Source organism: Sprattus sprattus, assembly GCF_963457725.1.
Source record: "Sprattus sprattus genome assembly, chromosome: 13".
NCBI classification, from domain to species: domain Eukaryota; kingdom Metazoa; phylum Chordata; class Actinopteri; order Clupeiformes; family Clupeidae; genus Sprattus; species Sprattus sprattus.
This window is the reverse complement of record NC_137911.1, coordinates 7,666,730-7,693,017: the sequence shown is the minus strand read 5'-3', so window position 1 is coordinate 7,693,017 and position 26,288 is coordinate 7,666,730. Positions and strand designations below refer to the sequence as shown.

Genomic DNA, 26,288 nt, shown 5'->3' with positions numbered 1-26,288 from the left:
GCAATCGGAGAAATCCGGCATGCCCACACGTCATATTTCACATTAATGAACTGACAAACTGATAATTCCTTGATTTTAACTGATTTACTTGATAATTACTGATTATTATTCTTCAGAGAACAGGGAGTTGGTACATGAGATGATTCAACAAGAGAGAAGGACTACATACAGAAATAGGGAGACCGGAAGAGAGAGAGATTTTTGGCCTATGAAGTCTAGACAGGGAGAAACAGAGGGGGTGAGAAAGAGATTCAGTTCCTCTGTGTGTATGTGATTGAAAGAGACAGAGAAAATGTGACAATACGAACTCATTACAACTCAACATTATAAATCAACAAGCTCTACAGATTCAGTTTTGAAGATTGGATACATTTAGTTCATTCTCGAAGGTAGCCACACACACACACACACACACACACACACACACACACACACACACACACACACACAGTGTTTGGAGTAACCGATATGATAAGGGAAACAAGAGAGATAAGAATGTAATGATCTCTCAGGAGGAGGCAGTAAGTAAATCAAAACATTGCACCGTCACGCCCCCCCCCCCCACACACACACGCCAAACAGTGAAAAAAACTCAAACCACCCAAGTAACAAGTCCAGATAACCCTTACCCTTCGCAGCAGTTAATGATTTAGCTTCAGGAGTGATGGGAGGTGGAGTTTAGATCAGAGAGTTTGAGCAGGGCAGTTTGGGCTGATGGGGTTCATTTGCAGACACATCTACCATCAGGGTAACTGCCAGTCACATATAGATACACACACACACACACACACACACACACACAAAGATGACACATAGCCACAGTGACAGACACACCCGCACAGTCTCACATGAGTCTAGTGGTGATGACACGTTGACACTGATGATGCAATGACACTGCTGTTTCTGCGTAGCCTTCTTCTAGTCATTGAACCACACTGAGTGAAGAGAAAAAGGGCTTCTCTCTCTCTCTCTCAGCTGTTCAAAAGAGATGGCAGAAGAAAAGGAGAGGAGAGAGGAAGGAGGAGGAGGAAGGGAAGAGAAGAGAAGAAAAGAAAAGAAAAGAAAAGAAAAGAGGGATGGGGAGGGAGGAGGCTAAACATGAGGCTTCAGGAGAGGAAAGGGGAGGAGTAGAGAGGAGAGGAGAGAGTTAGAGAGGGTATAGTTGAAGAGAGTGCAGTGGAGAGGAGAGTGGGAAAGACACGACAGGAGATAAGACAACCATGGGACATTAGGAGAGGACAGGAGGAGGCTAAAAAAGGGGAGAAAAATTGTGTGGGAGGCAGTGAAGGACGGAATGTGAGCACGTCCTCTGTGACTTGCCTGTAAGCAGTTCTAACAGCAACATCCAGGGAGTAGCTCTGTGTGTGTGTGTGTGTGTGTGTGTGTGTGTGTGTGTTTGAGATCAAGTAGGCCTACATATCCAACACATTTAACATTTCCATTTTCCACCGAAGAAACACAACAAAGAAGATCTGTGTGCACCATCCAGAACATAGAAAACAGCATACAACCATCATCCCATCTCCTGCTGCAGACAGACAGACAGACAGACAGACAGACAGACAGACAGACAGACAGACAGACAGACCACACTCTGCACTAGTGCAACACAGCAGGGGCAGCCACACACACAACCCAAAAGCAACCCACTGGCACCAGGAGAAACCCCAGGCACTGCAGCCGTCCTGCCTGACTGAGGTTACGTTCACTCTGAGCAACACTGTACATGCCACAGCTCAGAATCAGCTTTACCAACACTGCCACACCCCGGTCTTGGGCAATTTGGGAGAGGAGAAAACCCCATTTAGTTTAATTCACACAATAAAGGCTCAGAGAGAGGCAGGGCACGACGACACTCAAATTAATCATGGTGTTCATGTGCTTCTGTCATGTTTTCCATGACAGCAGTCAATATAACAACTGAAGAGTTCCGGCTGTGCAATGTAAGAGGGCGGTCACGCTATGGGATAGCTCCCGTATATTTCATAATTTACGTGCAACACTTCAACGTTTTCCCTATTTCACCGTATACATTTTATCAAAAGTAAACTCGCCTACATTCTGATACGATTTAACTGGCTTACAATGTTGAGACCACGACAGGGAAAATATTCTGCTGCAACTCAAGCATCAACGGCTAAGATGGCCGAGGTGCTAACTGTTACTAGCCTGGTGCAGGAACTTGAAAAACACAAAGAAAGCTTGGCCGAAGAACTCAAAACGTTCCTCTCGACATCTTTAGAGACCTCCCTAACACCTATACGGACGTCTCTCAACACAATCAGCGCTGCATTGGACTCTCACAGTCACAACCAAAAGATAACGACCATTGAAAATACACTTTCCACCCATAGTGATGAGCTAGCCGAGATGACAACCAGACTTGATCAGCTGGAGAAAGCCAACGCTGCACTAGCATCCAAAGCAGAGGACCTTGAGAATCGTTCTAGACGTCAAAATAAAAACAAAACTGAACAATTATTTGACCTGTATATTGAACTAAACATCAGAACATTTCTTTTCATGACAAATACCCACAAAGTGTGCAGCTTACCCCTATGGAGAGTTATTTTGTTCTCGTTGTCAATATGCTTTTAAAGCTCTGCAAGTTTTTGTCCTAGAGACATAAAAGGAACACCCCCAGAAACCTTGAATCGTCTACTTTTAATATATATACAAAACTAAAATAAATTAGCACTTTGTAAGGAGAATAGAACTCACACCTTGACATTTCAGTCTCTGAGTGTCAAAACAACGACCCACCCTATAGCAAATGAGGGCGATTCCTATGATAAACGCATGGTAAATCTGCGATCGCTATTGGGTCTTGTCGTAAAAAAACCTGAGAACACACACTGTTACACCCGTAAACAAGTCCACGTTGGGTTGTTTTCATACATCATAGTACTGAAGACAGCGAGGACAAACGTATCCACTTTGAGCTTCGCCTTGACCCAGCTGAAGATATTTGTGAGGAGTTATATTCGTTTGACTAGCTCTTGCAATGAACATTGCTGATTCACTTAAAGGAAGTAAAACAAATCATATAAATGACTTCATGCCACTAAGACTACTATGCAGTAAAATACATATTATGGTCATAGTTGCAGCGTAAATTATTTCAGGCTATATACGTCTGTGTTTAGTAGTAGACGCGACAATATTTTTCTGCTCTCTGTCTGTGAGTGGGAGTGTGTGTGTGTGTGTGTGTGTGTGTGTGTGTGTGTGTGTGTGTGTGTGTGTGTGTGTGTGCGCGCATCGTGGCGGAATTCAGAGAGCAGAGGAGAATAGTAAACACGCGACCATGTAGGGACAAGAATGACATGCCATCGTGTAAATAAGATAAATAAAATAAGGCTATTTATTTTGCTTAAAAAAAGAACACGCTATAGACCTGTTTTATAGGAAAGATAATCTAAGATGACTTCTGTTGTAATCTGGCGCTATAAAGAAAACAAAATGTAAAAAAATTAACTTGACCTTCAAGGGGGGGGCGGGGGGTGCTGTTGGGGGGGTGGGGCGCACCCTAATATAAGGGTAAGGGAAACCATAGATATTTTTTTTTTCTAAATACAGTGTGCCTATGGGGGCAACACTGGAGAGAGCTTTTCCCCAGCCAAAGTTTCCCACAGCAGTTGACCGTGCATGATTCAACAAACATTTTCAGAACATCCCTTCAGGCTTACTAGGAGACATTTTCAGTCACCACACACAGCTATTCCCCCCCCCCCCCCAATGTCTTAACTGATAGTCAGATGCATACCTGAGATTCTAGGGGAAGGTGTGTGTGTGTGTGTGTGTGTGTGTGTGTGTGTGGGGGGGGGGGGGGTTGGAGGGTATGGGGCATGGTTGATGGGAACCGTTTAGCATGAAGCATCTGCTGACAGCTCTGTTATCAGCCAATCAGATTTTGAGAAAAAACAGCTGTCCCCTGCACATGGCCCTGCGCATTTCACACACACACACACACACACACACACACACACACACACACACACACACACACACACACACACACACACACACACACATACACATACACACCTGGGAAAAGACCACAGATAAACCTGGAAGTGTAGGTGGCCTTCAGACAGATGCATGGACGGAAATACGCACGCACACACCTAAGGACAAAATAATCACAAGGTCCGCTGAAGAAAAGCATTCAAATCATTATTGAATTAGCATGCCAAATAAGATGCTCTGTTGGAAACAGTCCTGTCTGTTCATCACACACACACACACACACACACACACACACACACACACAGAGAGAGTTTAAGTAGTGTGTGTTGCCTGACAGGCACCATGCAGGTACGTTGTTATGCCACACAATGCTCTGAAGAAGTTATGTAACCTGAGGTAAACAGACCTGTCACTCCACACACCTTATTAAACACACACACACACACACACACACACACACACACACACACACACACACACACACACACACACACACACACCGTCAAGCCAGCAGATGCTTCACTCCCTCTCTTTTCTCCGCATTCTGGAAAAGGATATTAATCTTTTCATACCGGAACATGTACTCCTGCCCAAACACATCCTGCCCTCAACTAAATATACTGCTGGCACAGAGCAACACACACACACACATGCACAGGTCATAATCTGGCACAAAGCAACACACACACACAGCATTGGTCATAATCTGACCCTAGACTGAATTAGCAATTTGTTTTCATCTGTGATATTCTGGCAGATTCTGCCCCTAGTTAAATACTCCATGCATGGCCTACTTGTTGAGCCCCTATAATCAGAGCAAACACTTCAGACTGGCGGAAACTGAGAGGATCATGCATGTGGACGTGTAGTGCTTAAACCCCCCAAGCCCCAAATCGAAGAACATACTGTATTACTGTAGCAAAACTTTGACATGCAGTCATTTACGGTGTGAATGCTGCAAAACAACGGCAGCACTGGATGTGCACACCTATAACTGGAGGGTTTAGGAGAGCCAATACCCAAAAGCTCATGCCTGGTTGGCGAGCCTGGCAAGCACTTTTAGAAGCACTGCTAGAAGTGCTCCTCTATAGTCAACGCCTTGAAACAAAGGAAAGTCAATTAGAAGATTTACTGCCGATAAATTCACAGGAATTGCAGCCCTAGGCGTTAAAAGCAGCGTCATACATCATAAATAGCGCCATAAATATTAGTAAAAAGGCAGCTGTTTCTGACAGAGCCGCAGACCGAAGATTTGTAGCCCTGGTGGGTGAGAGAATAAGGGTGAGAAATAAGGAAGCCTTAAGCAGAACCTACCCAAAGGGGGAAGGCCTCTCTGTTCTTTAACCTTCATAGTTTCAAGGCAGCACCATTTCTCTAAGGCAAAAGCAGAACTCGTACACTAACCCATCTCTGGAAGGATGAGAGTATTGAAGATTCAAAAAGATATTTAAATGCTAGCAGGTTATTATTTCACAGCATCTGTACACCTTAGGCTTGTGTGTGCATGTGTGGACCAATGACACAAGACCGAGTTAGTGTTGAGAGTATTCAATCTTGTGTTTGTATCTGTGCAAGCGTATCTAAATGAAGGTGTAAACTGTACACTATAAATATGCCGTGTGTGTGTGTGTGTGTGTGTGTGTGTGTGTGTGTGTGCGCACACGCTATAGGAGCAGGTTCTCCAGTAGAAGATACTGGCTGCAGTTGTGGAATATGACTCCACGCCAATGATGTCACTTCGCCTCCTGGACAGAGCGGTCGAGTCTGGCACAATGTGAGGTCTATGTCCGGGGTCAAAGTGTTAATCACACTATGTCATCTCTCACACACACACACACACACACACACACACACACACACACACACACACACACACACACACACACACTTAGGAGGGCTGACCCAGTTCTGACTGAGGGAAGTTTTGGGACGCTCCAGCATCTCAACTGACAGGTCATAACCCTCCCGTGGCGGACTCCGACTGGTGGCATGAAAGGAAGGAGCCGGAATGCTTTGGTTTTCACTCCCCTGTCATTACAAAATAAAGCCCCCGCACACCCCACACCCCTCCATCCAGTCCAACCCCACCCTCGGCTCATTCACATGCAGACAATACCAGTGGACCATCTCCTCACATGACATTCCTGCTATGGTAATATGAGACAGCAGCAGGCCTGCCAGGACTGACACATTCCTCCTCAGATGCATAGAAAACCAGGCTACCCTGACACACACATTTATCACCTCTCAAATGTTCCCAGGCAAAAACGGGTTTGTGTAGTTTTACTCACACAAAAGTATACACACACACACACACACATTCCTGTACATTTTTTTCTGTTTCCCTCTCTCTCTCACACACAGACACACACAGACACACACACACACACACACACACAGACAGACAGACACAGACACAGACACCTGAGCTTTGTAGATGTGAAGAGCTGTGCAGCAGTGGCAGTCTTCAAAAGCTAAAGACTCTGGGGCCAGAGGGTCAGGACTCAGCAGCACTGTATAGCTGCAGCTACATGTGGGGAAAACTGCTCTTTCATCTTGCATAACAACTGTGCGTGCGTGCGTGCGTGTGTGTGTGTGTGTGTGTGTGTGTGTGTGTGTGTGTGTGTGTGTGTCTGTTCGACAGAGAGACCGTGTGAATGTGTGAGAATGTGTGAGCAGAAATATATGATCGTGTAAGAGAGAATGTGGTTATATGGTGTGTGTGTGTGTGTGTGTGTGTGTGTGTGTGTGTGTGTGTGTGTGTGTGTGTGTGAGAGAAATAAAAACCTCCATCCCTAAACTGTGCGTGTGTGTAGGAAGAGAGAGAGACTGAATGTGTGAGAATGTGTAAGGAGAAGTATATGATTGTGTGAGGTTGAGGTTATTTGGTGTGTGTTTGTGCATGTAAATACAAACTAAGAGAGAGATCTGTAGCCTGAGGGAGTGTTTACACACACCTTCACTGATGTGCATATCTGTGTGTGTTTCCCTGTGACTGTGTGTAGCACAGCAGCATATTGGGCTCTGTGCCGCACTCCTCAAATGCACGGTATTTCCTGTGTGTGTGAGTCCAGGGAGGAGAAAGGGGGGAGAATAGACTGAGAGAGAAAGAGCGGCGTGCAGCGAGCAAAAAACAGAGGGAGGAGAGGGAGAGGCAGAGGGAAAGAGAGAGAGAGAAGCAGGGAGAGAAAAACATACAGCACGGTTGTTTTGAAAAGGCCCCAGTCCTGTTTCAGCCTGTTCTGTGTGCATACAGGGAGAGGGAGCACAACCAACCAGCCGACTCTGTCTATCTGTGTGTGTTGAATATCAGCGCCGGCATTCCAGCAGCCAACAGCTTGTCTGATCAGGACAGACCTTATGGGAGAGGCCACCACATAACTTTCTCTGCAGGGCAGACACACACTTACTCCCCAGAAACAGCTCTAGACGGTTACAGCTTCACACACACACACACACACACACTTACTCTCCAGAAACAAATCCAGACGGTTACAGCTCCACACACACGTCACACACGTCACACACGTCACACACGCACATGCACACACTTCATTCAGCACGTTGCAGTCTTTGCAAAGAAACATATTGTATTGTCTAAAGTAAACCACACAAGCGACCTATGGGAAGAATACAAAACTGCATGTGAAGACATGATCTTTCATGTGCGCTCCGAAGGTCCTGCAGCATGCGCACATACACACACACACACACACACACGCGCACACACACACGCACACGCACACGCACACGCACACGCACACGCACACGCACACGCACACGCAGGCAGAGAGCCTTCTCTTAAGCTCCTAGTGTTTTCCAGTCGGACCAGCGGGCAGCCTGCCGAGACTGAAGTCAGCAGTCACCACAGGTGAAGTGAAACAATGCTGCGGTAGTGTGCCAGATCGAGACTGCATGCAGCCGCACCGTTTCCCTCCTGAGGGCCCTTAAATCACATTACCTGCCCCACTGTTACCCTCCTGAGGGCCCTTAAATCACATTACCTGCCCCACTGTTACCCTCCTGAGGGCCCTTAAATCACATTACCTGCCCCACTGTTACCCTCCTGAGGGCCCTTAAATCACATTACCTGCCCCACCGTTACCCTCCTGAGGGCCCTTAAATCACATTACCTGCCCCACCGTTACCCTCCTGAGGGCCCTTAAATCACATTACCTGCCCCACCGTTACCCTCCTGAGGGCCCTTAAATCACATTACCTGCCCCACTGTTACCCTCCTGAGGGCCCTTAAATCACATTACCTGCCCCACTGTTACCCTCCTGAGGGCCCTTAAATCACATTACCTGCCCCACTGTTACCCTCCTGAGGGCCCTTAAATCACATTACCTGCCCCACCGTTACCCTCCTGAGGGCCCTTAAATCACATTACCTGCCCCACCGTTACCCTCCTGAGGGCCCTTAAATCACATTACCTGCCCCACTGTTACCCTCCTGAGGGCCCTTAAATCACATTACCTGCCCCACCGTTACCCTCCTGAGGGCCCTTAAATCACATTACCTGCCCCACCGTTACCCTCCTGAGGGCCCTTAAATCACATTACCTGCCCCACTGTTACCCTCCTGAGGGCCCTTAAATCACATTACCTGCCCCACCGTTACCCTCCTGAGGGCCCTTAAATCACATTACCTGCCCCACCGTTACCCTCCTGAGGGCCCTTAAATCACATTACCTGCCCCACTGTTACCCTCCTGAGGGCCCTTAAATCACATTACCTGCCCCACCGTTACCCTCCTGAGGGCCCTTAAATCACATTACCTGCCCCACCGTTACCCTCCTGAGGGCCCTTAAATCACATTACCTGCCCCACTGTTACCCTCCTGAGGGCCCTTAAGTCCCACAGTCAGTGCCTATGAATGTGTGCATGTAACTGTGTGCATGAAAGGATATGTATGCATGTGTGTATGGGATGTACATGTGTGTAACAACATGTGTTGACGTTGCATTGCCATCTAGACTGCCTGACTGTGGCCAAGAGGCTGCCAGTAATTATTTTTGTTATGCAATCCAGGTAACCTATTAGTGTGTTAGTATTTGTGGGTGTGCGCTAAAGGCAATATTATTGTTGTTAGGAAGTGCTCAGCTATCAGCATTCTTATCGCTCGCTGTGAGACAAGGTTGTGGCAGTAAAACAGTAGTCAGTGTACTAAATACATAAAACATATCTCGGAGTTAACTCGGATGACCCACATCCCAACAGCAAACCTACACACACTCACACACACACACTACACACGATAGGTACACCATCTGGGAAAACAAAATTATAAATTAAATAGAAATTATAGTTATAAGCTATGGTAGCTAGCTACCCTCTAATCCACTACAGAGCAACTACAGTTTCAACAATTCTTATCAATGAGGGAACTTCTGGACATCCATGCATCATGCAAGATAGATTGTGTGTGCATTGCACAGTGAGAGGACATGTTCTCCAACCATGGCAAAGTCTAGGAGAACCACCACTGACTAAGAGAACAACTACAGATTAGTAGAACAACAACAGAAACAGCAGATGAATAGTCAAACATTTTCACAAGAAATGAGTGGCATAGGGCATATCTTCATATTTACAGAACAATTGTGAAATTGTGCGCAGATGCCAGACTGTGTTTGGGGGGGACAAACCCAGTCGAACACATAGTAGGGTTCCTCTGTCTCTCTCGGCTGAATAATCTTGCCTACCTTTTTTTACTTTCCATGAGCCAATGATTAACTAAAATAGTTACTTTGAAAGTCATCAAAAGGAAGGTTATTTATGTGCGACCATTCGGTCCATAGAGGTTTATATATCTTCTGCTGGAATTTGTACTATTTGCAGCCATGGTAGAGCCTGGCCCCGAGGCAAGGAGCTGTGAGTGGACAGACTCTCTCTGGGCTCCTGCCCCTCTTGGTGAAGCTCTGGAGCTCCAACCCAGCATGTGGAAAATGGAAAGAATAAGCCTGACCCATGATAGCTGCCTTTCAAAAAAAATCTCCAACTGTCCTCTCCTTGCCACAAACACACACGCACACGCACACGCACACAGACACAGACACAGACACAGACACAGACACAGACACAGACACAGACACTGATCTGTGCGGCAGCACAGGAAGTTATGCAAGACATGACAAAGCGGCCTTTTCCTGACGAATTTCACTACTTTTAGGAGTAGTATTTTGTGGGCTGCCGCTGTGGATAGTGGCATATTGCGCATCGTTGGGCGTTCTGTCGGAAACTGGTCATTTGTCACAACAGCAGAGCTGGGAGAACACGCCTGTGGCTCGCATACCTGATGGGAGAGAAGGGACAGAGTTGTTCTACTGCTCTCAGGCAAAACTCTCAGAGAACCTGAAACTAACCTTCTTACTTCAGTGCTGTGTACTGCTTCTTTGAGTGCGAATGCGTGAGTGTGTGTGTATTCACTTAGGTAAGGCGTTCTTTTGTGTGTGTGTGTGTGTGTGTGTGTAAGTGTATTCACTTCGCTTCCTCTCACATATATTCGACTGGGTAACAGGAAGCACAGACAGAAACACACACACACACACACACACACATTAACGTGGCATTGGGTCATAAAAAAAGCCAGGAGGTCCGGCGGAAGCCAGAGGCGGATGACTGGACCACTTTCACTGCTCTTCCAGGAACTTCTCCAGCATTATCCAGGATCCCTAGACAGAGCAGGGAAGGTCAGAGGTTCCGGGCGACGGCTGAGGCCTTATTACAGTGAAGACTCTGACCTGCTGCTACCGACAGCAATGCACCAGCGGAGGGAGGTGCAGCTGGGGGCATCCACTGACAATTAGGAGGGGTGGAATGAGATTCTGTCCCCACCACACACACACACATCTTTCTAATTTACTGTTTAAAGTCAGGCTAGCTCCTCTCAGTTAGCCACAAGTCTCTAGAAGCTTCTACTAGATAGGAGGGAGGTCAGGGGGGAGGTTCGGGAGGGGTCGCTAATTGTTACTCTTACTTTAGTCTTTACCACTGCTGCATCTCGTATGAACTCAATTACACAGGCTTCTTGATGGGACTTTACTGCAGTGAGCCTAAGAGCCCATATGATTTCAGCTGTATTGAACTGCATGCTGGAGTGAATTGTGATCGGCATGACGCTCAGCTGTAACCAGCCAGGGAGAGTCGCATTAGAAGGTGAGATGTTCTTTTCCATACAGAGAGCATCTGGTACTGATCAGTGGACTCATGATTCTGCTGTCAAAATGAAAAAGTGAGCCAGTTATTTTTCCACGCTGCCCATATAACGAGGGCCAGGCTGCTGCCTTTATTTACATGGAGCAGCCAGTCACTGGTATCCTGCTGGGACCTTAACTCTTCACCACTGACACTCACACTAGGTTGAGGAGTAGTTTGTTAGGCAACACATGAGCTACAAACACAGTTATAGCTGATGGATGAACATGCTTTTCTCCCTCCATGATTAAAACTGTGACACTGCTTCAGGATCACTTCATCGGTTGAATTTGGGGTTAGTAGATTATGAAACTACAGAGGTCCTGTCCTTCAAAGTGTATTGATAATATGCTGTCCCTTCATGTGGATAGCTCACAGTCTTGTCACACCTGATACGCAATATCATCCTGGCTCTTTTCAAATACATGCTGATAAGCTCTTGTCTCCTCCCCCCCCCCCCCCCACCTTTTGAGAGGAATGTTGTCAATTCAGATGTTGCTGGGAATGAGTCTTTGCAAAACCTCTTCCTCTCAGTCAGACACACACAGCAAAGTCAAGTTTACAAAACAAGCATCAAATACATCAAAACCATTTAAGAAATAAGTACCATAATATCTGCAACAGTTTAAAGTGTGAATCAGAGGCTGATTCCTCTGATTCACACTTTAATCCCCCCCCCCTTCATCGCATTGCCAAGTGTGTCTGGACCATGCTGTGCAAACAGGTGCATTTGCTATAGCAGCAAGGTCTGGCTGGGTGGCCAATGTTGTAGGTAGGAAGGCTATGGGGGAGGGTTGGGTGATGTGGTGTGAACTTGAGTAACTCAAAAAGCCAACAGATCTCACTGAGGCTCTTTGTTGGTGGCTTTGTGACTCATTTTTCTTTTATTAGAAATGATACACTGTTAACCCTTCTACCATTGAAACAGCAGAGAGAGTGAAACAAAAAAAAGAGTGATGCAACACAAGTGTGCACATATTTGCTTGCACACTCAACAACAAAAATATACGTTTTTTTTTACTTTTTGGGCTTCTCTGAGTTTTAGTCAAGCGATTCTTGGAAAGGTCATTGTTGACTTGGGTATGAGCACGTTTACTTTGGTGGGGGGGGGGGCAGTAAGAGGCGCTACATGTTATTCAGCTGTTACATGACTTGTGACTGCAAACACACGAATGCTGCACGTCAAAAACAAACATCAAAAACAACCTCACTCTGCGGGTGTAGACATTTGTTTCTGGGTAAGATTTGTTTCCAAATCTTAAAGGAGGTTGCCAATTTGAACAACTATTCACGGAACTCTGGCAGTTTCTACAGAAAGAGTCACCTAACATACAGAACCTGCAATTAATTGAACAAAGAAGGTGTGGATGAGTTATTAGACTAAGAGCAGAAGAGTCCATAATATTCACCATGAATGCCACTCACTACCCAAATAGGCTTCCATTAACAAATGGGACTATGTCTAGTCCGTGAATCCGACTTGGTCATATCTCCAAAGCTCCTTAACAGAAAATGTGATATTGAATGTAAAGATAAAAGTTTACCTTGTACACATCTCCGTATGTCCCGCTGCCGACGCGCTGAATCAGCTCAAAGTCGTGCTGAGGATTTCTGCGCTGTATCTCGCCACTGGGTCGGGGGTAGATGTCCATTGTGGCGTCCTTGCTAGTTGCAGCTATCGCAGTTGCAGTTTCTTGTTGCTGTTTCTTGTTTACATTGACAAGAGGTTCCAGCCAACAAACAAAGTCTTCCGCAAATAAAACAATGTGATATCCTTAGTGGTCTAATACAGTGCCACTCCAACTTCCAAGTAGGGATTTTGGTCCATTTCCTGGTCGCCAAAAAAAAGTGAGGAAGAGATATTAAACCACAATCTCATTTCGACTTGGACAGGTGTTTACTTTAATTGCTTAAGTAAGCGCACATTCCTTATCTCTATCAATGTCAACATTACCATTGTTATGTTGCGGTTTGATTAATTTACGTAAGCAACTGTGTGCAGTGTCTCACTGGAAATCACAAATGTATCTGCATTCACTTCACCCAAGGTTTAACTTTCAACCATTCACTTCTATCTCCCTACGTATCCAGCTAGGATAGCAAGCTAACAGGTCGCTGGGAAACAATATGTACTTTGCTGTAACATAACTGTTAAACGATCAAAGTAGCTAACGTCAAATTCAGGAACACTTCGCCTCACTAGATACGAGTATATTGTTAAATTCACGTCAGACAAGATATCGCTAGCCTGAGTAATTACGTAAAATAGCCTACGTTAAACAATCCAGATTCTTGACAGACAACTGATAAGCTAATATTCGCTAGCATCGGCAACGTAAACTATAACGTTGCATGAATAAATCCGGAGACCTAGCCAGAGTTAGCACACTAACGTCAATGTTAGATGGTTCTGATACTGAGCGTTAAGTTAACGTTAGCTCGTAGATAAACCAAAGTTATCCCACTGACTATCAAATGCTTCATCATTAAAAAAAATGGAGCAACAAGTGATGGCAAACGTCAGTTTGACAATATTTAACGACAACGAACCAAAGGAGCTTACATTAAATGTGACTGGAAACGCACACCAGACAGGCGACACAGAGATGGCCACTTAGCTAACTCTCTCCCTGCATCTTCATAACGTTAACCAAGCCCTATGGTTACCCTGCCTTGCTGTGACTACAAGCTGCTAGCTAGCTAGCAGAAAACTCAACAGCTTTAAAGTGAACTGTCTGCCAAGCTTCTATCATCAATGTTTACGAACTCACCTTTTCAATTGTTCAAATCAATTATACACCAAAATATTGACTAGTATTTTCTCTTATGTAAAAAGCAGCGATTTTGTGTCGAAATTTACATCCGAACGGTTGTTTCGCAGAGTTTGACGGAGGCTGAAACTTCTATTCAACAGACAACTGAAATGCTACAGAACGAGTCTGGCTAGCTTACAGTCAGCTACCTGGCGACTCTCCACTCCCCGCCTCAAGATGCATGTCACTTCCTCCTGTGCACAGAAAATAATTTTAAGTTGTCCTAACCTTTGTCAGAGAACAATGTAGGCGACGCCGACTTTATTAATTCACAGTGATTAAAGCACAAACAAGGTGATATTCAACTTTTGGTTTTGTGTTAGGATTGGGGTTAAGGTTACAATGTTGCGTTTTGAGTGTTGTCAATTTTCCTCAAAAAAATGGAAAATAGCCTTGACAATCTTGGGGTTAAAATGGCCTTCATGTCATTAATGTTCACAGATTTACACAAACAATGGCAAAAATTATCAGTTTAAGCTCTTGTAGATGGCATCATCTAGCGATCAATTATTATATTACAAGAGTGCATGCAGCCCACGCTTTTATTATTGAGAATAGCCTAAATGAATGTTAGATGGCTTAACTTTGTACAACGTGTGATTTATACTGACCACAGTACGTATACGTATGAGGAAATAAATACAGTGTTTTTTGTCTCAAACCTTCCCACGTAGCTGGGATAGCTCTCTCTCTCTATTGGAATCAGCAAAGGGTCATTATTTTTGACAAAATGCATGGCAGTCTTACATTGCCCTCTAGAGGCTATTTGAGGGTTTGCACTTTCTTCATACATGAGAAATAAGCCTCAGCGTCCTCCTCTGGATGAGAACGAGCATCTTCCGTGGTGATCTGATAGAGTAGTTGCCTCATGATTGGTGATTTTCTTACTGTACTACCAACACACCCTTAAACAGAGGAACGGAGACCGACATTCAGCAGCACAATGGCCAGGAATCGCAAAGACAGAGACAGCTGGGGTAAGTTTAGTGCTCGTTTCGTGAAGGACCGCCTAGGCTGTGGCTTATTTTTTCGTGAGGCGAGACGCACCTAAGTGATGTGCCTGCAGTTGCTAAATTCTGTATCGTCTCTGACGAGATACTCGGCCAAGTCGCCTCCCTCGGTTGCGTCTTCAATAATTTATTAGAAAGCGATGGCGATATGTGGTCTTATTCTATTAGCAATTCTATATGAGGAGGTTTGTCGACCCTTATTTTTATCCATCGTAACGGGTCGGCCTGGACTATAGCTTCGCATCGTCACTATTGCAATAAGCGCTCTCTGAATCACATACACCCAACACACACAGTCAACGCTCGGTGCAGGCCAGAGCCAGGGTTGTTTTGTTCCTTTGCTGGTTAGGACTTTATTGTGATAAATACAAAGCCTTCTATGGTCTTTGGTATGCATTTATGTGGCTTATGCAAATGGACATCTCATGGTATTCATGTAGCATTGCCTTAGCTTCAAGATCAGATGCGAATATACGCTATAGGAGCTTCAATTTAAGCATTTTATTAACCGAATAACACGGGTAGCCTATCATTTGTGATACAGTAGCATTTTACATCAGTGTCACATGATCAATGCGCGGTGAAATGTATGTAGCTTGACATCAGGCTACGACCGTTTCAGATCAGGAATGGTTGAAGATGCAGCTCATGTCACAACATAGCCTATAAAATACATGTCCGATGAAGGCAATGTAGTTGTGGGTTGAAATGACCGGAGGTACAAACTTTAGGGGGCTATAATTCAAGAAGCAAAATCAGTTCTGACCTACATAGCAGTCGTGGTGTAGTTCTGACGTCTGGGCTGCGTCTGAACCTGGGATGATCATTAAAGGGAAGTGTGTGCGTGAGTGTGTGTGTGTGTGTGTGTGTGTGTGTGTGTGTGTGTGTGTGTGTGTGTGTGCGTGTGTGTGTGCGTGTGCGTGTGCGTGTGCGTGTGCGTGTGTGTGTGTGTGTGTGTGTGTGTGTGTGTGTGTGTGTGTGTGTGTGTGTGTGTGTGTGTGTGTGTGTGTGTGTGTGTCTGTGAGTTCAGTGCAGGCCTATGGTTTATGTTTGTGATGCTACCACCGATGTGTGATGCGCTCTATTCAAAGAAACACAGAGGGATTTAAGCGTGAATAATTTACGCGCTCTGTATGCTGCATTAACCTTAACGCTGCTGCTGTAGGCCTCCGTTGTCCTAGGGCACTAAAAGAAATAAATCTGACCCTCGCCAAGTAGTAAGGTCCACAGGGAAAGGTGAATGAGTAGCTGCCACATTCCGAGAAGCAAAGATGTCCCAGGAGAATTTGAGTCAAACAAATATTTTGGCCAGCTGGTTTTACAACTGGCACAAAGGGCACAGAATATAACTAAAGGAGGAAGCAGAAAATGTTAGTTTACATTTTTTGATAGTCGTACAGTTTTAGTGAAGGGCAAGGTTGAGCAGAGCAGCCTAAATTAGACCAGTATTTGTGAAATATTTAAGACCTACATAGAAATTGCCCTTATGTAAAATTTAACAAAATATCCATTTAAAGTTAGAACATGATCATGGATCTGTTTGTGTGAATTGTGTACCTATTAGAGGTGTACCTACCTACCAGAGTGGATGAGGGAGCAGCGTTTTGGTCCATTTCCCAGTTTTCTGGTCTTTCCTCATGCTCCAACAGATCACCTTTAAATTACAGAAACAGGTGTAATTATGAAGAGTTACTGCCTCCCTTAATGGCTGAAGCTAGAGCTGGGACTTGTGCCTTGTACAAAGGGACTAAGGCCATGCTACTCTCATTGAGACTATGAAGTCCTCCACTCAGATACACACACCTATTGCTTAGCACTTGAGGTTATTTGGGGACAGGGTAGGGGTTAGATCTTGACTAAGGGGGGTTAGTGGTTTAGATCTTTAGAAATACACATATAGGGATGGGAACATTCTCCTATAAGAATGGTCCATCATCTCCTCAAACTATACTTGACACACAAGTTATCAAATCAAAGACATCCATGACACAGTAAGATTTTTAATGCATGTAGTATAAGTTTGCTAGCTAGGGAATGGAACAGCTGAATAGACTAAGTGAAATCAATTAACATTAGCTTATTATGTTCCTCTATATGCAGTTTTAATTAAGCTAGAATGAATCTCCTCAGGCTGAAATAAAGTCGGTGCCCTTCTCATATGAGTAAAGGCAGATAGATTGCCGGCCGAGTTGCTCCTCTGTGTTATGATGCCCTGGAGTCCTTGTCATTCTTTCTCCAGCTTTTCAGCAGCAGTATTATTTATCACTTCAATACTTTTGTTATTCTGTTACACTGTATCAGCATAATTGTTGGTGAATTTTCCTGCTTTTTTTAATAAAATAATTTGCATACACATACACATAAATGCCAGCACACACAAACACATGCACATACAGTACACTGTGTACCACACCCAGCCATGTTTGTATGGTGTGGCCTTACCTAACCCATCCCACACAGCCTCGTCATGGCCAGCAAACAGCAGGAGAGAGGCGAGAAGCCCCATGTCACTCTACCCGGAGACCAGTGTTACCATCCAGCTGGCTTACGTTCCCTAGACGCTTCCTCAATGTTCTCTCACCGCTAGCAGCCTGTTGTTTGGAGCAGAGGAGCCAATTGGTGTTACTCACCAGCAGGCCCTGTGTTCTAACCCATCTATATAGCGTGATATATTGATCTGAAGCTGCCTGTAAATGAGGCGTTTCCTGAAGAATGCAGTGAGGTGCTAGTTCAAATAATGATGCTTTTAACAGTGGGAGTTCTTGTAAGGTTATTGGGTTATGGATTCATTTGTTGGAGATAACACTGAGACGGACTGATTAGTAGAGGACAGATATCCACTAATAAGATGTCTAGGATTGAGAGGAAATAGTTTGAATTGCCTCTCTTTATGTGAGTGTCTCCTGTCGCAAATGCATTTAGAGGATTGAGAAATGGATTGGGTGACTGTTCTGACCAACTCAGAAGTTACAATACAGCAATAAAATAAAGCAGAAACCCTGTAAAGAGACATGGTGGATATTCTTATTTCATATTTCTGAATGGCTTTTTGTTGTAGTTGTGAATTGTCTTTTGGTGCTGTAAAAATGGATTTAATTAATCTCAGTCTGTTTGTTGTTTATTTGTTTGTGTTCTCCCAGGCTCGTTCACAGATAAGGGCATATATGACTGGAGCTCAGAGGAGGAGGAGCCAGATGGTAAAGCGCGGCCTGTACAGGTGCTGGTTGTCAAGGACGACCACTCCTTTGAGCTAGACGAGGTGGCCCTCAGCCGCATCCTGCTGTCGGAGGAAGTGAGAGACCGTGAGGTGGTGGCCATTTCAGTGGCCGGAGCTTTCCGGAAGGGCAAGTCCTTCCTCATGGACTTCATGCTGCGCTACATGTACGACCAGGTGAGTGGAAGAACAGGTGTCGGAAGAGGCAGGAGGGAGGTATCAGCAGAGATAGGAGAGATTTTTTTTCCCTAAATGATTTTGGCGGTTTAAGGAATCTGCCAAAAGTGAAGAAACCTACCTGCATTCGTGCAATGAGTTCATTTAATTTAAATGATCAGAAATAGTCCATAAAATGAACTTAAAATGTTTATAAATATTCACAGTGGCCTTCAATATTTGTGTCCCTGTGCTTGTTCACTCTGAGTGTGTTAAGATGACCTTCATGGTTCATTACTATCTCATCTATAACACTTAAACCCTTTAGGCCCAATCACTGTTATTCTCCATCTTCCATTTACTGATTTAAGGATATCATTCATCATTGTTTATTCAGGGAGAATTGACTTAGCACAGGGCTCTTTTGCAGCAATGCCCTGACTGAGGCTACAGAATACAGTAGAACAATAAAATAAACAAACCATAACAAAACAAAACAGACAAAATACATTTTAAAAACACATTAAAAAACTCAGAAAAAAATAACATAAAGTAAAAAATTGAATCAGAGAATCATTTAAAACAACAACAGCAGTGAGGCACATCCTTAGCATCTTAAAGGCTCTAAAATTGACTGAACTTAAAGGCTATTTTACCTATATGATATGGCGACCCATAGCTATTCAATATGACTGATTGCAAAAAATAGAGCTCAACTTCAGTTGTAAGTTGTTTTGGATAATGAATACGTTTTTGATACATAATGGCCCTGTAAAGGTTTGAGCTGAAGGCTAGATCAGGCTAGCAAGAGTGGTTAGAGTCTCAGTTACGTAAGGATAGAAAGTCCCAGGCCACACAGTCTAGTTTCAGAGTGTTTGTGTATGTAAAGATGCTCGTTCATCTTCTTATGTGAGTCCTGCGTGTTTGTGTTAATCTGGGTCGATGGGTGTGGGTGTGTGGGTGTGTGCATTTGCTTGTCTGTGACTGTGTGTTTGAATGTGTATGTGTTGTGTATGTGTGTGTGTGTGTGTGTGTGTGTGTGTGTATGTATGTGTGAGTGTCTGTGTGTGTGTGTGTGTGTGTGTGTGTGTGTGTGTGTGTGTGTGTGTGTGTGTGTGTGTGTGGTGTGTTTGTGTGTGTGTGTGTGTGTGCGTATGCGTGTGCGTGTGTGTGCGTGCTTGTGTGTGTATGTGTGTGTGTGTGTGTGTGTGTTTTGTAGGCCTCTGAGGGTTGGTTGGGGGATCCAGAGGAGCCTCTGACTGGTTTCTCGTGGAGGGGGGGATCAGAGAGGGAGACCACTGGAATCCAAATCTGGAGTGAGGTCTTCTTGGTGGATAAACCGGATGGGACGAAGGTAGGAAAGCACACAGACACACACACTCACACACACACACACACACACACTCACACACACACACACAAACACACACACACACACACACACAAACACACACACACACACACACACACAAACTAATTGACAGAAATATTACCTCTCTGTAGTAATATTACTCTCACACATGTATGCCAACAAACATATGCACAAGAGTACAATCAATGTACAATCCTCAAAAGACATCTTCCTTTTTTATATCATGTACAAAACATATTTAGCCTAATAATTATTTGTGCAAAAAGACCAGTCTAGAGTTTACTTTACCAACCATCTGAACTCGCTAATGTCTGGCACTCTGTGGAGAAATGCAATCAGGGGTAAAAGAGGCAAAAACATGGCAGTCCAGTCAGAAAGCACTATCCTCTGTCTTTTTCACAATGTCCCATCTGACCTTGTCGTGCAGCCATGACTGTCCTCACGTGTTGTCCTGCTGTCCTGGTGTCTTGCAGGTGGCCGTGCTGTTGATGGACACCCAGGGGACGTTTGACAGCCAGTCCACTCTTAGGGACTCAGCCACTGTGTTTGCCCTCAGCACCATGATCAGCTCCATGCAGGTATGAGATACGGTGGGCGGCTCTCAAGGTCCTAATGTCAACCAGGGTCTAAGTTCACTACCATCAGAAGCAAATAGTAATGGACAACTAAATGTGATTATTCTCTTTTTCTTTCTCTCTGTCTGCTATATCTTAACCATACTCCGTTATCTCTGTTTAGTTGGTCATTAGTAAAAAATATGTCTAAGTCATGGCTATAAATAGAAACGTTTAATTTCTTGTGGACATCCTTTCATTAAAGAGTTATTACATTAAACCTCCCTGCATAAACAGCTGTGTCATACCTTATAGGAGTTCCTGCATAGCACAAGCAAAATATAGCAGCACTCATATATTAGTGTTCTTTACAATAGTAAATTGTAATTTGATAATAATCTGTAATGATTCTTACCAACCCATTGCACACTGGTTGTTTAGTTAAGTGGTACTAAAGAAATACATCTTAATGTATTAACAATCTTTATACAATCCTGCCTTTAGGTGTACAACATCTCCCAGAATGTCCAGGAGGATGACCTGCAGCATCTACAGGTGGGTTAATGGTAGACACATGTTGAGTTTTCTGAGTTGCAAAGTAAAAAAATGACCAAGTGGGTCAAAATGAGTCTTAAGATCTGTTTGATCGCCCACACAAACACACACACACACACACACACACACACACACACACACACACACACACACACACTCACATACATAGGTACACCTGTTCATGCACACCCACACACAAGCAGCCCCCCTCACAAACACACGCACACGCACACACACACACTCACACACACACACACACACACACACACACACACACACACACACACACACACACACACACACACACACACACACACACACAAACAGAAGGCTGGTTTTGATTGTTTGTGCTTGCTTTGGTCTTTGTCTCTGCAGCTCTTCACTGAGTATGGCAGACTAGCCATGGAGGAAACATTCCTGAAACCATTCCAGGTATTCACTCTCCTTTGGAAAATAACTCTTCTCTTAGCATTTTTGAAATCCACCATTCCTTCTTCTCCAGATCTAAATGCAAAAAATGCTTAATGCTTATTTCATCCTGTGTGTGTGTGTGTGCTGTATGTATGTGTTGAATTATTTTCAAAACGTTTAAAATTGTTTCCAGCAGTCTGTGCTGGTACTGAACTAAGGGATATTTTAATCGTATTTTTTTGTCCGGAACGTTCCCTCGGCTGATACGTTGAATGTGTTTCAGTCTATGATCTTCCTGGTGCGAGACTGGAGCTTTCCATATGAGTTCTCATACGGACAGGAAGGAGGAATGAAGTTCCTGGAAAAGAGACTTAAGGTCAGAGGTCTCCACAGCAGGATTGCCAAGTCATGATTACAGATACCATTTTCCTGCTTTCATAACAGACATGTTCAGCACTACCGCAAATATGCACCAGAGGGTGCTAAACTGGCTGCTTTCATACTTATGTGAAGATTAATACAATTTGTGTTAACAGATCTCAGAGAATCAGCATGAGGAGCTGCAGAACGTGCGGAAACACATCCACTCGTGCTTCACCAACATCTCCTGCTTTCTCATGCCCCACCCGGGCCTCAAGGTGGCCACTAACCCACACTTCGATGGCCGACTTCAAGGTGCCTGCCAGATTTTACAAACAGCTGTCTTTCTGTGCATTCGACTAAAGTGTTCACCTGTTAGAGAAATGTGTGTAGCAAGATGCTTACAACACCAAGACTATGGGTTTTGAGCACACCTAGGGAGCACACATACTGATAAAAAAAAAGTGTACGCTGTACTGTTGCCCGGCGCTCAAGCTTGTGCTGAGTGAATTAGCATAAATGCAATAACTGTAAATTCATCTTGCGTGAATCTGAAGCCCGTAGAGCATATCTGTTTATGCACACAGCCGCAGTTAAAGGAACCAAATGAAGTGATGGAAATGACTCTGGAAGTAAATGAAATGTGTCACACATGTGTATTATAGTAGAGTTAGCATTAGCGATCATTATATTATAACACTCTGCAGTATGTAATGTGTGATGTGGTGTTGATGGCCATTATTTCTAATTGGGCTGAATTGTGCTGTGGTCTTCCTGTCTCTCCCTCTCTCCCTCTCCTCTCCTCCGCTCTCTCTCTCCTCCTGTCTTTCTCTCCTCCTGGTTCTCTCTCCTGTCTCCCTCTCCCCCTCTCCCTCTCTCCCTCTCCTCTCCTCCGCTCTCACTCTCCTCCTGTCTCTCTCTCCTCCTGTCTCTCTCTCCTGTCTCCATCTCCCCCTCTCCCTCTCTCCCTCTACCTCTACCTCTTCTCCTCTCCCTCTCCCCTCTCCCCCTCTCTCCCTCTCCTCCTCTCCCTCTCCCCTCTCCACTCTCCTCCTCTCTCCCTCTTCCTCTCTCCTTCTCCCCCTCTCTCTCTCCTCCTCTCTTCCTCTCCCCTCTCTCTCCACCTCTCTCCCTCTCTTCCTGTCCTCCCCCACAGAGATTGACCCTGAGTTCACCAACCACCTGCGCGTCCTGGTGCCCTGGCTGCTGAGCCCACGTAACCTGGACGTCAAGGAGATCAACGGCAGCAACATCACCTGCCGAGGCCTGCTCGAGTACTTCAAGGTGAGCCGGTGACTCTGGAGCCTCTCTCACTCCCCTCGGCCCAAGAGTATCGTTTCCTCTCACTCACTTCTCATTTACATGAGACAAATGAGAGAGATATGACCTCTAGGACGCCTAGGACTCACTGTAAACCATGAGACATGTCGTCTAGGACTCACTGTAAACCATGGGTTACAAAATGATGGTTGTGGACCCTGCAGTCAAGGGCTTAGATAAACCCTGGTTTTACATTCGATTCTTTTTGATTGTGAAACTTTAACAGAGAATTGGAAGAGATACTTCACCAGTCTTTAGAGTTCTGGTTGATGATGACACAGGTTCAGAGATGCCTCATTACAATTTATGTATGCTTTTAATGGTGGTCTATACTCCATATACTCCATATATGAGTATGGATAATGCAATTGCAGCAGTAACTGAATGTGGACAGCCTTAACAATTTGTAAATCAACATTTTTGTTTTAGGCTTACATAAAGATATACCAAGGAGAAGAACTGCCACATCCCAAGTCCATGCTACAGGTACAGTATCTAATCATTACTAGCGCCAGGAGGGAGAGAGAGCGAGAGAGAAAGAGAGAGAGTGGTGTTGTGCTGTTTGCGTTTCAGAAAAAAATTGAATCTCTAATTACAATATTACAGAGATGTAGGTGTCTTGTCTCATTTTTACTAAATCTACCTTTTATATGTGGATTTGTACATTCAAATGAAATGTGTGTTTTCGTTTAGTTTCTATGGATATATGCCGTCTTCATGTGATTGTGTTCTTTCTTCAGGCTACAGCGGAGGCTAATAACCTGGCTGCCGTCGCAGCAGCCAAAGACCTGTACAGCAAAAAGATGGAAGAGGTGATCCATCCATCCTTTCCTTCATCACTCTCTCCAACCATCATTTATTTATCTATGCACTTGTAGGTTAGCCTGACGATGTCATACTCATAATTCTAGTCAGAATATGAGTCTGATACTGACCCATTGGGCTGTGATTATGGGGTGTGTTTCAATGAACCAGGAAAAATACCTCTTCGCTCAATTGGATACAACCAATCAGAGCAACATAGTATGACCATCTGATACATTAAAACATTTACCGGATCCCGTAGGAAGGACGGCAAAAACATATTTTCGATCGACAAATGCCTTGATCGCGTTTCTCTGTTCCTCTTTCAAAATTAATGCGCACGTACTTATTAGCAGCAAGGCTAGCTAGCTACTATGTGTTTCAATGGATTTTTTGTCTAAGCGTTAGCAATAACCTATCAATAATGGTCTAGAGCGCATCAGTTAAGACCTACAATCCTCGGCAACATTCGTGTTGCACATACACAACTAACCGAGTCAATGTAGACATAAAAAGTCGTGTAGATAGCTTAAATCACATAAAATATGTCCCACTAACAGGCTCCTGAGACGCCGCCTTCTTGGTACGATTTCTAATCTATCTATCTAATCAACTCAAGCGTTGGCTGGTCATCTGTCCATCATCGTATAAAGCCCGCCCTGACAATTTGATTGGTACGGCATATTGGGCACAATCCGGCCGCTGATACTCTCTCCCCAACTGCATAGAGCCAGACCTAACTTCCCAGACAAAAAAATTGTGGGCGGGGTTTGGGCTGGTATCCAGGCTACTTGTATGTCACTTGTCTATGCATTCAAATCAGTTAGCATCATTTTTTTCCCATTTGTTCCTCCGTTTTTATCTATGATCTACTCTTGTTTATCACTTTAACCATCCTTACATCCCCCTTTCATTTACTCACAGTCTATCCAGTCAACATGTAGTTCTTGCGGTGTTGTTTATACATTACTGTATTGTTTATATATGTTGTTGATCTTTCTTCGGGTGTGTTTGTGTATGAGTTCTTTGATGTATTCTGTGAGCTCCAACAATGTGTGTTGTATGCCACCTGTTGTTCTCATCATTATCATGCTTTCCCGTGCAGGTGAGCGGTGGCGACCGTCCCTTCCTGGCGCCCACCGAGCTGCAAGCACGGCACGCCGAGATCCGGCAGGAGGCGCTGGCCGTGTTCCGTGGCGTGAAGAAGATGGGCGGTGAGGAGTTCAGCCGCCGCTACCTGCAGCAGCTTGAGGCGGAGGTGGATGAGCTGTTCGTGCAGTACATCAAGCACAACGACTCCAAGAACATCTTCCACGCCGCGCGCACGCCCGCCACGCTCTTCGTGGTCATCTTCATCATGTACGTTGCGGCCGGCGTCACGGGCTTCGTGGGCGTGGACGTGATCGCCAGCGTGTGCAACATGGTGCTGGGCATGGCGCTCATCACCCTCTGCACCTGGGCGTACATCCGCTACTCGGGCGAGTACCGCGAGCTGGGTGCCGTCATCGACCAGGTGGCTGGGGCACTGTGGGACCAGGTGAGGTGGAAGTTAGAAGCACAAATGCTCATGAATGGATTCCATCCCTTTGTATTTGGACTAGATGGGTGAAAATGGATATGCAGTATGCATACAGTACATAGTATCAAGTAAATGGACATGCATCAATGGACATGAAGTGGTTGTCCACATAGTCTCTTATATAGACACACACATATATAATCTGGTCTGTCTCTATACAGTCACATTTACATGCATGCGCACACATAGATAAACTCAGAATATGATTTGTCTCACCGACAGACAGACACACACACACACACACACACACACACACACACACACACACACACACACACACACACACACACACAATCACACACAGTACCATAAGTGCTAGAGAGTGTACACTGAAGAGTACCAGCTTTCCTGTGACATGGACACTTAATAAGAATAAGTTTAAATCCCCAGTCAGAAATGCAACTAAACTGTACCTTTAATAGACAGTGGAGTTGAATACATCTGTTTTTCTTTTCTTTTTCTTTAGGGAAGCACAAATGAGGTGAGTCCACAGGAACAAATCATCAACTCAGCCCTTCGTAATCCAACGTCTGGAGGCATTGGTTGGGTATGCTATTGAATGCTACAAAACTGGGTCTTTTTTTACTGTTGTATAGGTTAAATCCTCCTCTACTGCCTCTGAAATAAGCCTAGGTGTAGGGAAGACAGAATTATGTCGTCAGTCAAGCTTAAGTCTCTTGATGATGCTTTTCAAATCCAGTTCAAATGGAATTAATCCAATTTTAAATTCAACTGAATCACTGAGTTGAGGCCAAAAAAAGGAATGAATGTGATAAAACATAATTTCATTGGTGTGTGATGAAGACATTGTCAGACTGAATGAAATGGAAAATAAGTCAATGATGAAGGGTTTGTCTCTTCCTCAGGCTCTCTACAAACTGTACAACGCAGCAGCCAATCACCGCCACCTTTATAACCACGCCTTCCCGGGTCAGGGGGCGGAGTCGCAGGAAGAACAGGACAGGAACAGAAACTAA

The 26,288-nt window shown here is 44.7% G+C and overlaps 2 protein-coding genes across 6 annotated transcripts in view; one reads left to right on the top strand and one right to left on the bottom strand.

The window, feature by feature from the left end:
- Positions 1-14,080, bottom strand: part of map4k5 (mitogen-activated protein kinase kinase kinase kinase 5) — a 54,182-nt gene extending 40,102 nt beyond the window's left edge. For 4 of the 5 annotated variants that reach the window (XM_080849877.1, XM_080849879.1, XM_080849880.1 and 1 more), the window contains exons 1-2: positions 13,935-14,080; positions 12,708-12,994 (exon numbers count right to left, since the gene is read on the bottom strand). In XM_080849877.1, the coding sequence (XP_080706003.1) occupies positions 12,708-12,815 (108 nt within the window). In that variant the 5' untranslated portion in view covers positions 12,816-12,994; positions 13,935-14,080. Of the gene's footprint in view, positions 1-12,707; positions 12,995-13,726; positions 13,760-13,934 lie in introns of those variants that run through there. The other variant, XM_080849878.1, reaches the window with a different exon arrangement.
- An 839-nt stretch (positions 14,081-14,919) lies between these two features.
- atl1 (atlastin GTPase 1) lies at positions 14,920-26,288 on the top strand (the record flags this gene model as incomplete). The annotated part of the gene is made up of 14 exons (XM_080850545.1): positions 14,920-14,953; positions 18,127-18,377; positions 19,576-19,710; positions 20,202-20,306; positions 20,787-20,837; positions 21,213-21,269; positions 21,532-21,624; positions 21,785-21,923; positions 22,765-22,892; positions 23,358-23,414; positions 23,669-23,740; positions 24,838-25,269; positions 25,778-25,792; positions 26,178-26,288. The coding sequence occupies 14 exons, from the start codon at positions 14,920-14,922 to the stop codon at positions 26,286-26,288; spliced, it is 1,680 nt and encodes a 559-aa protein (XP_080706671.1).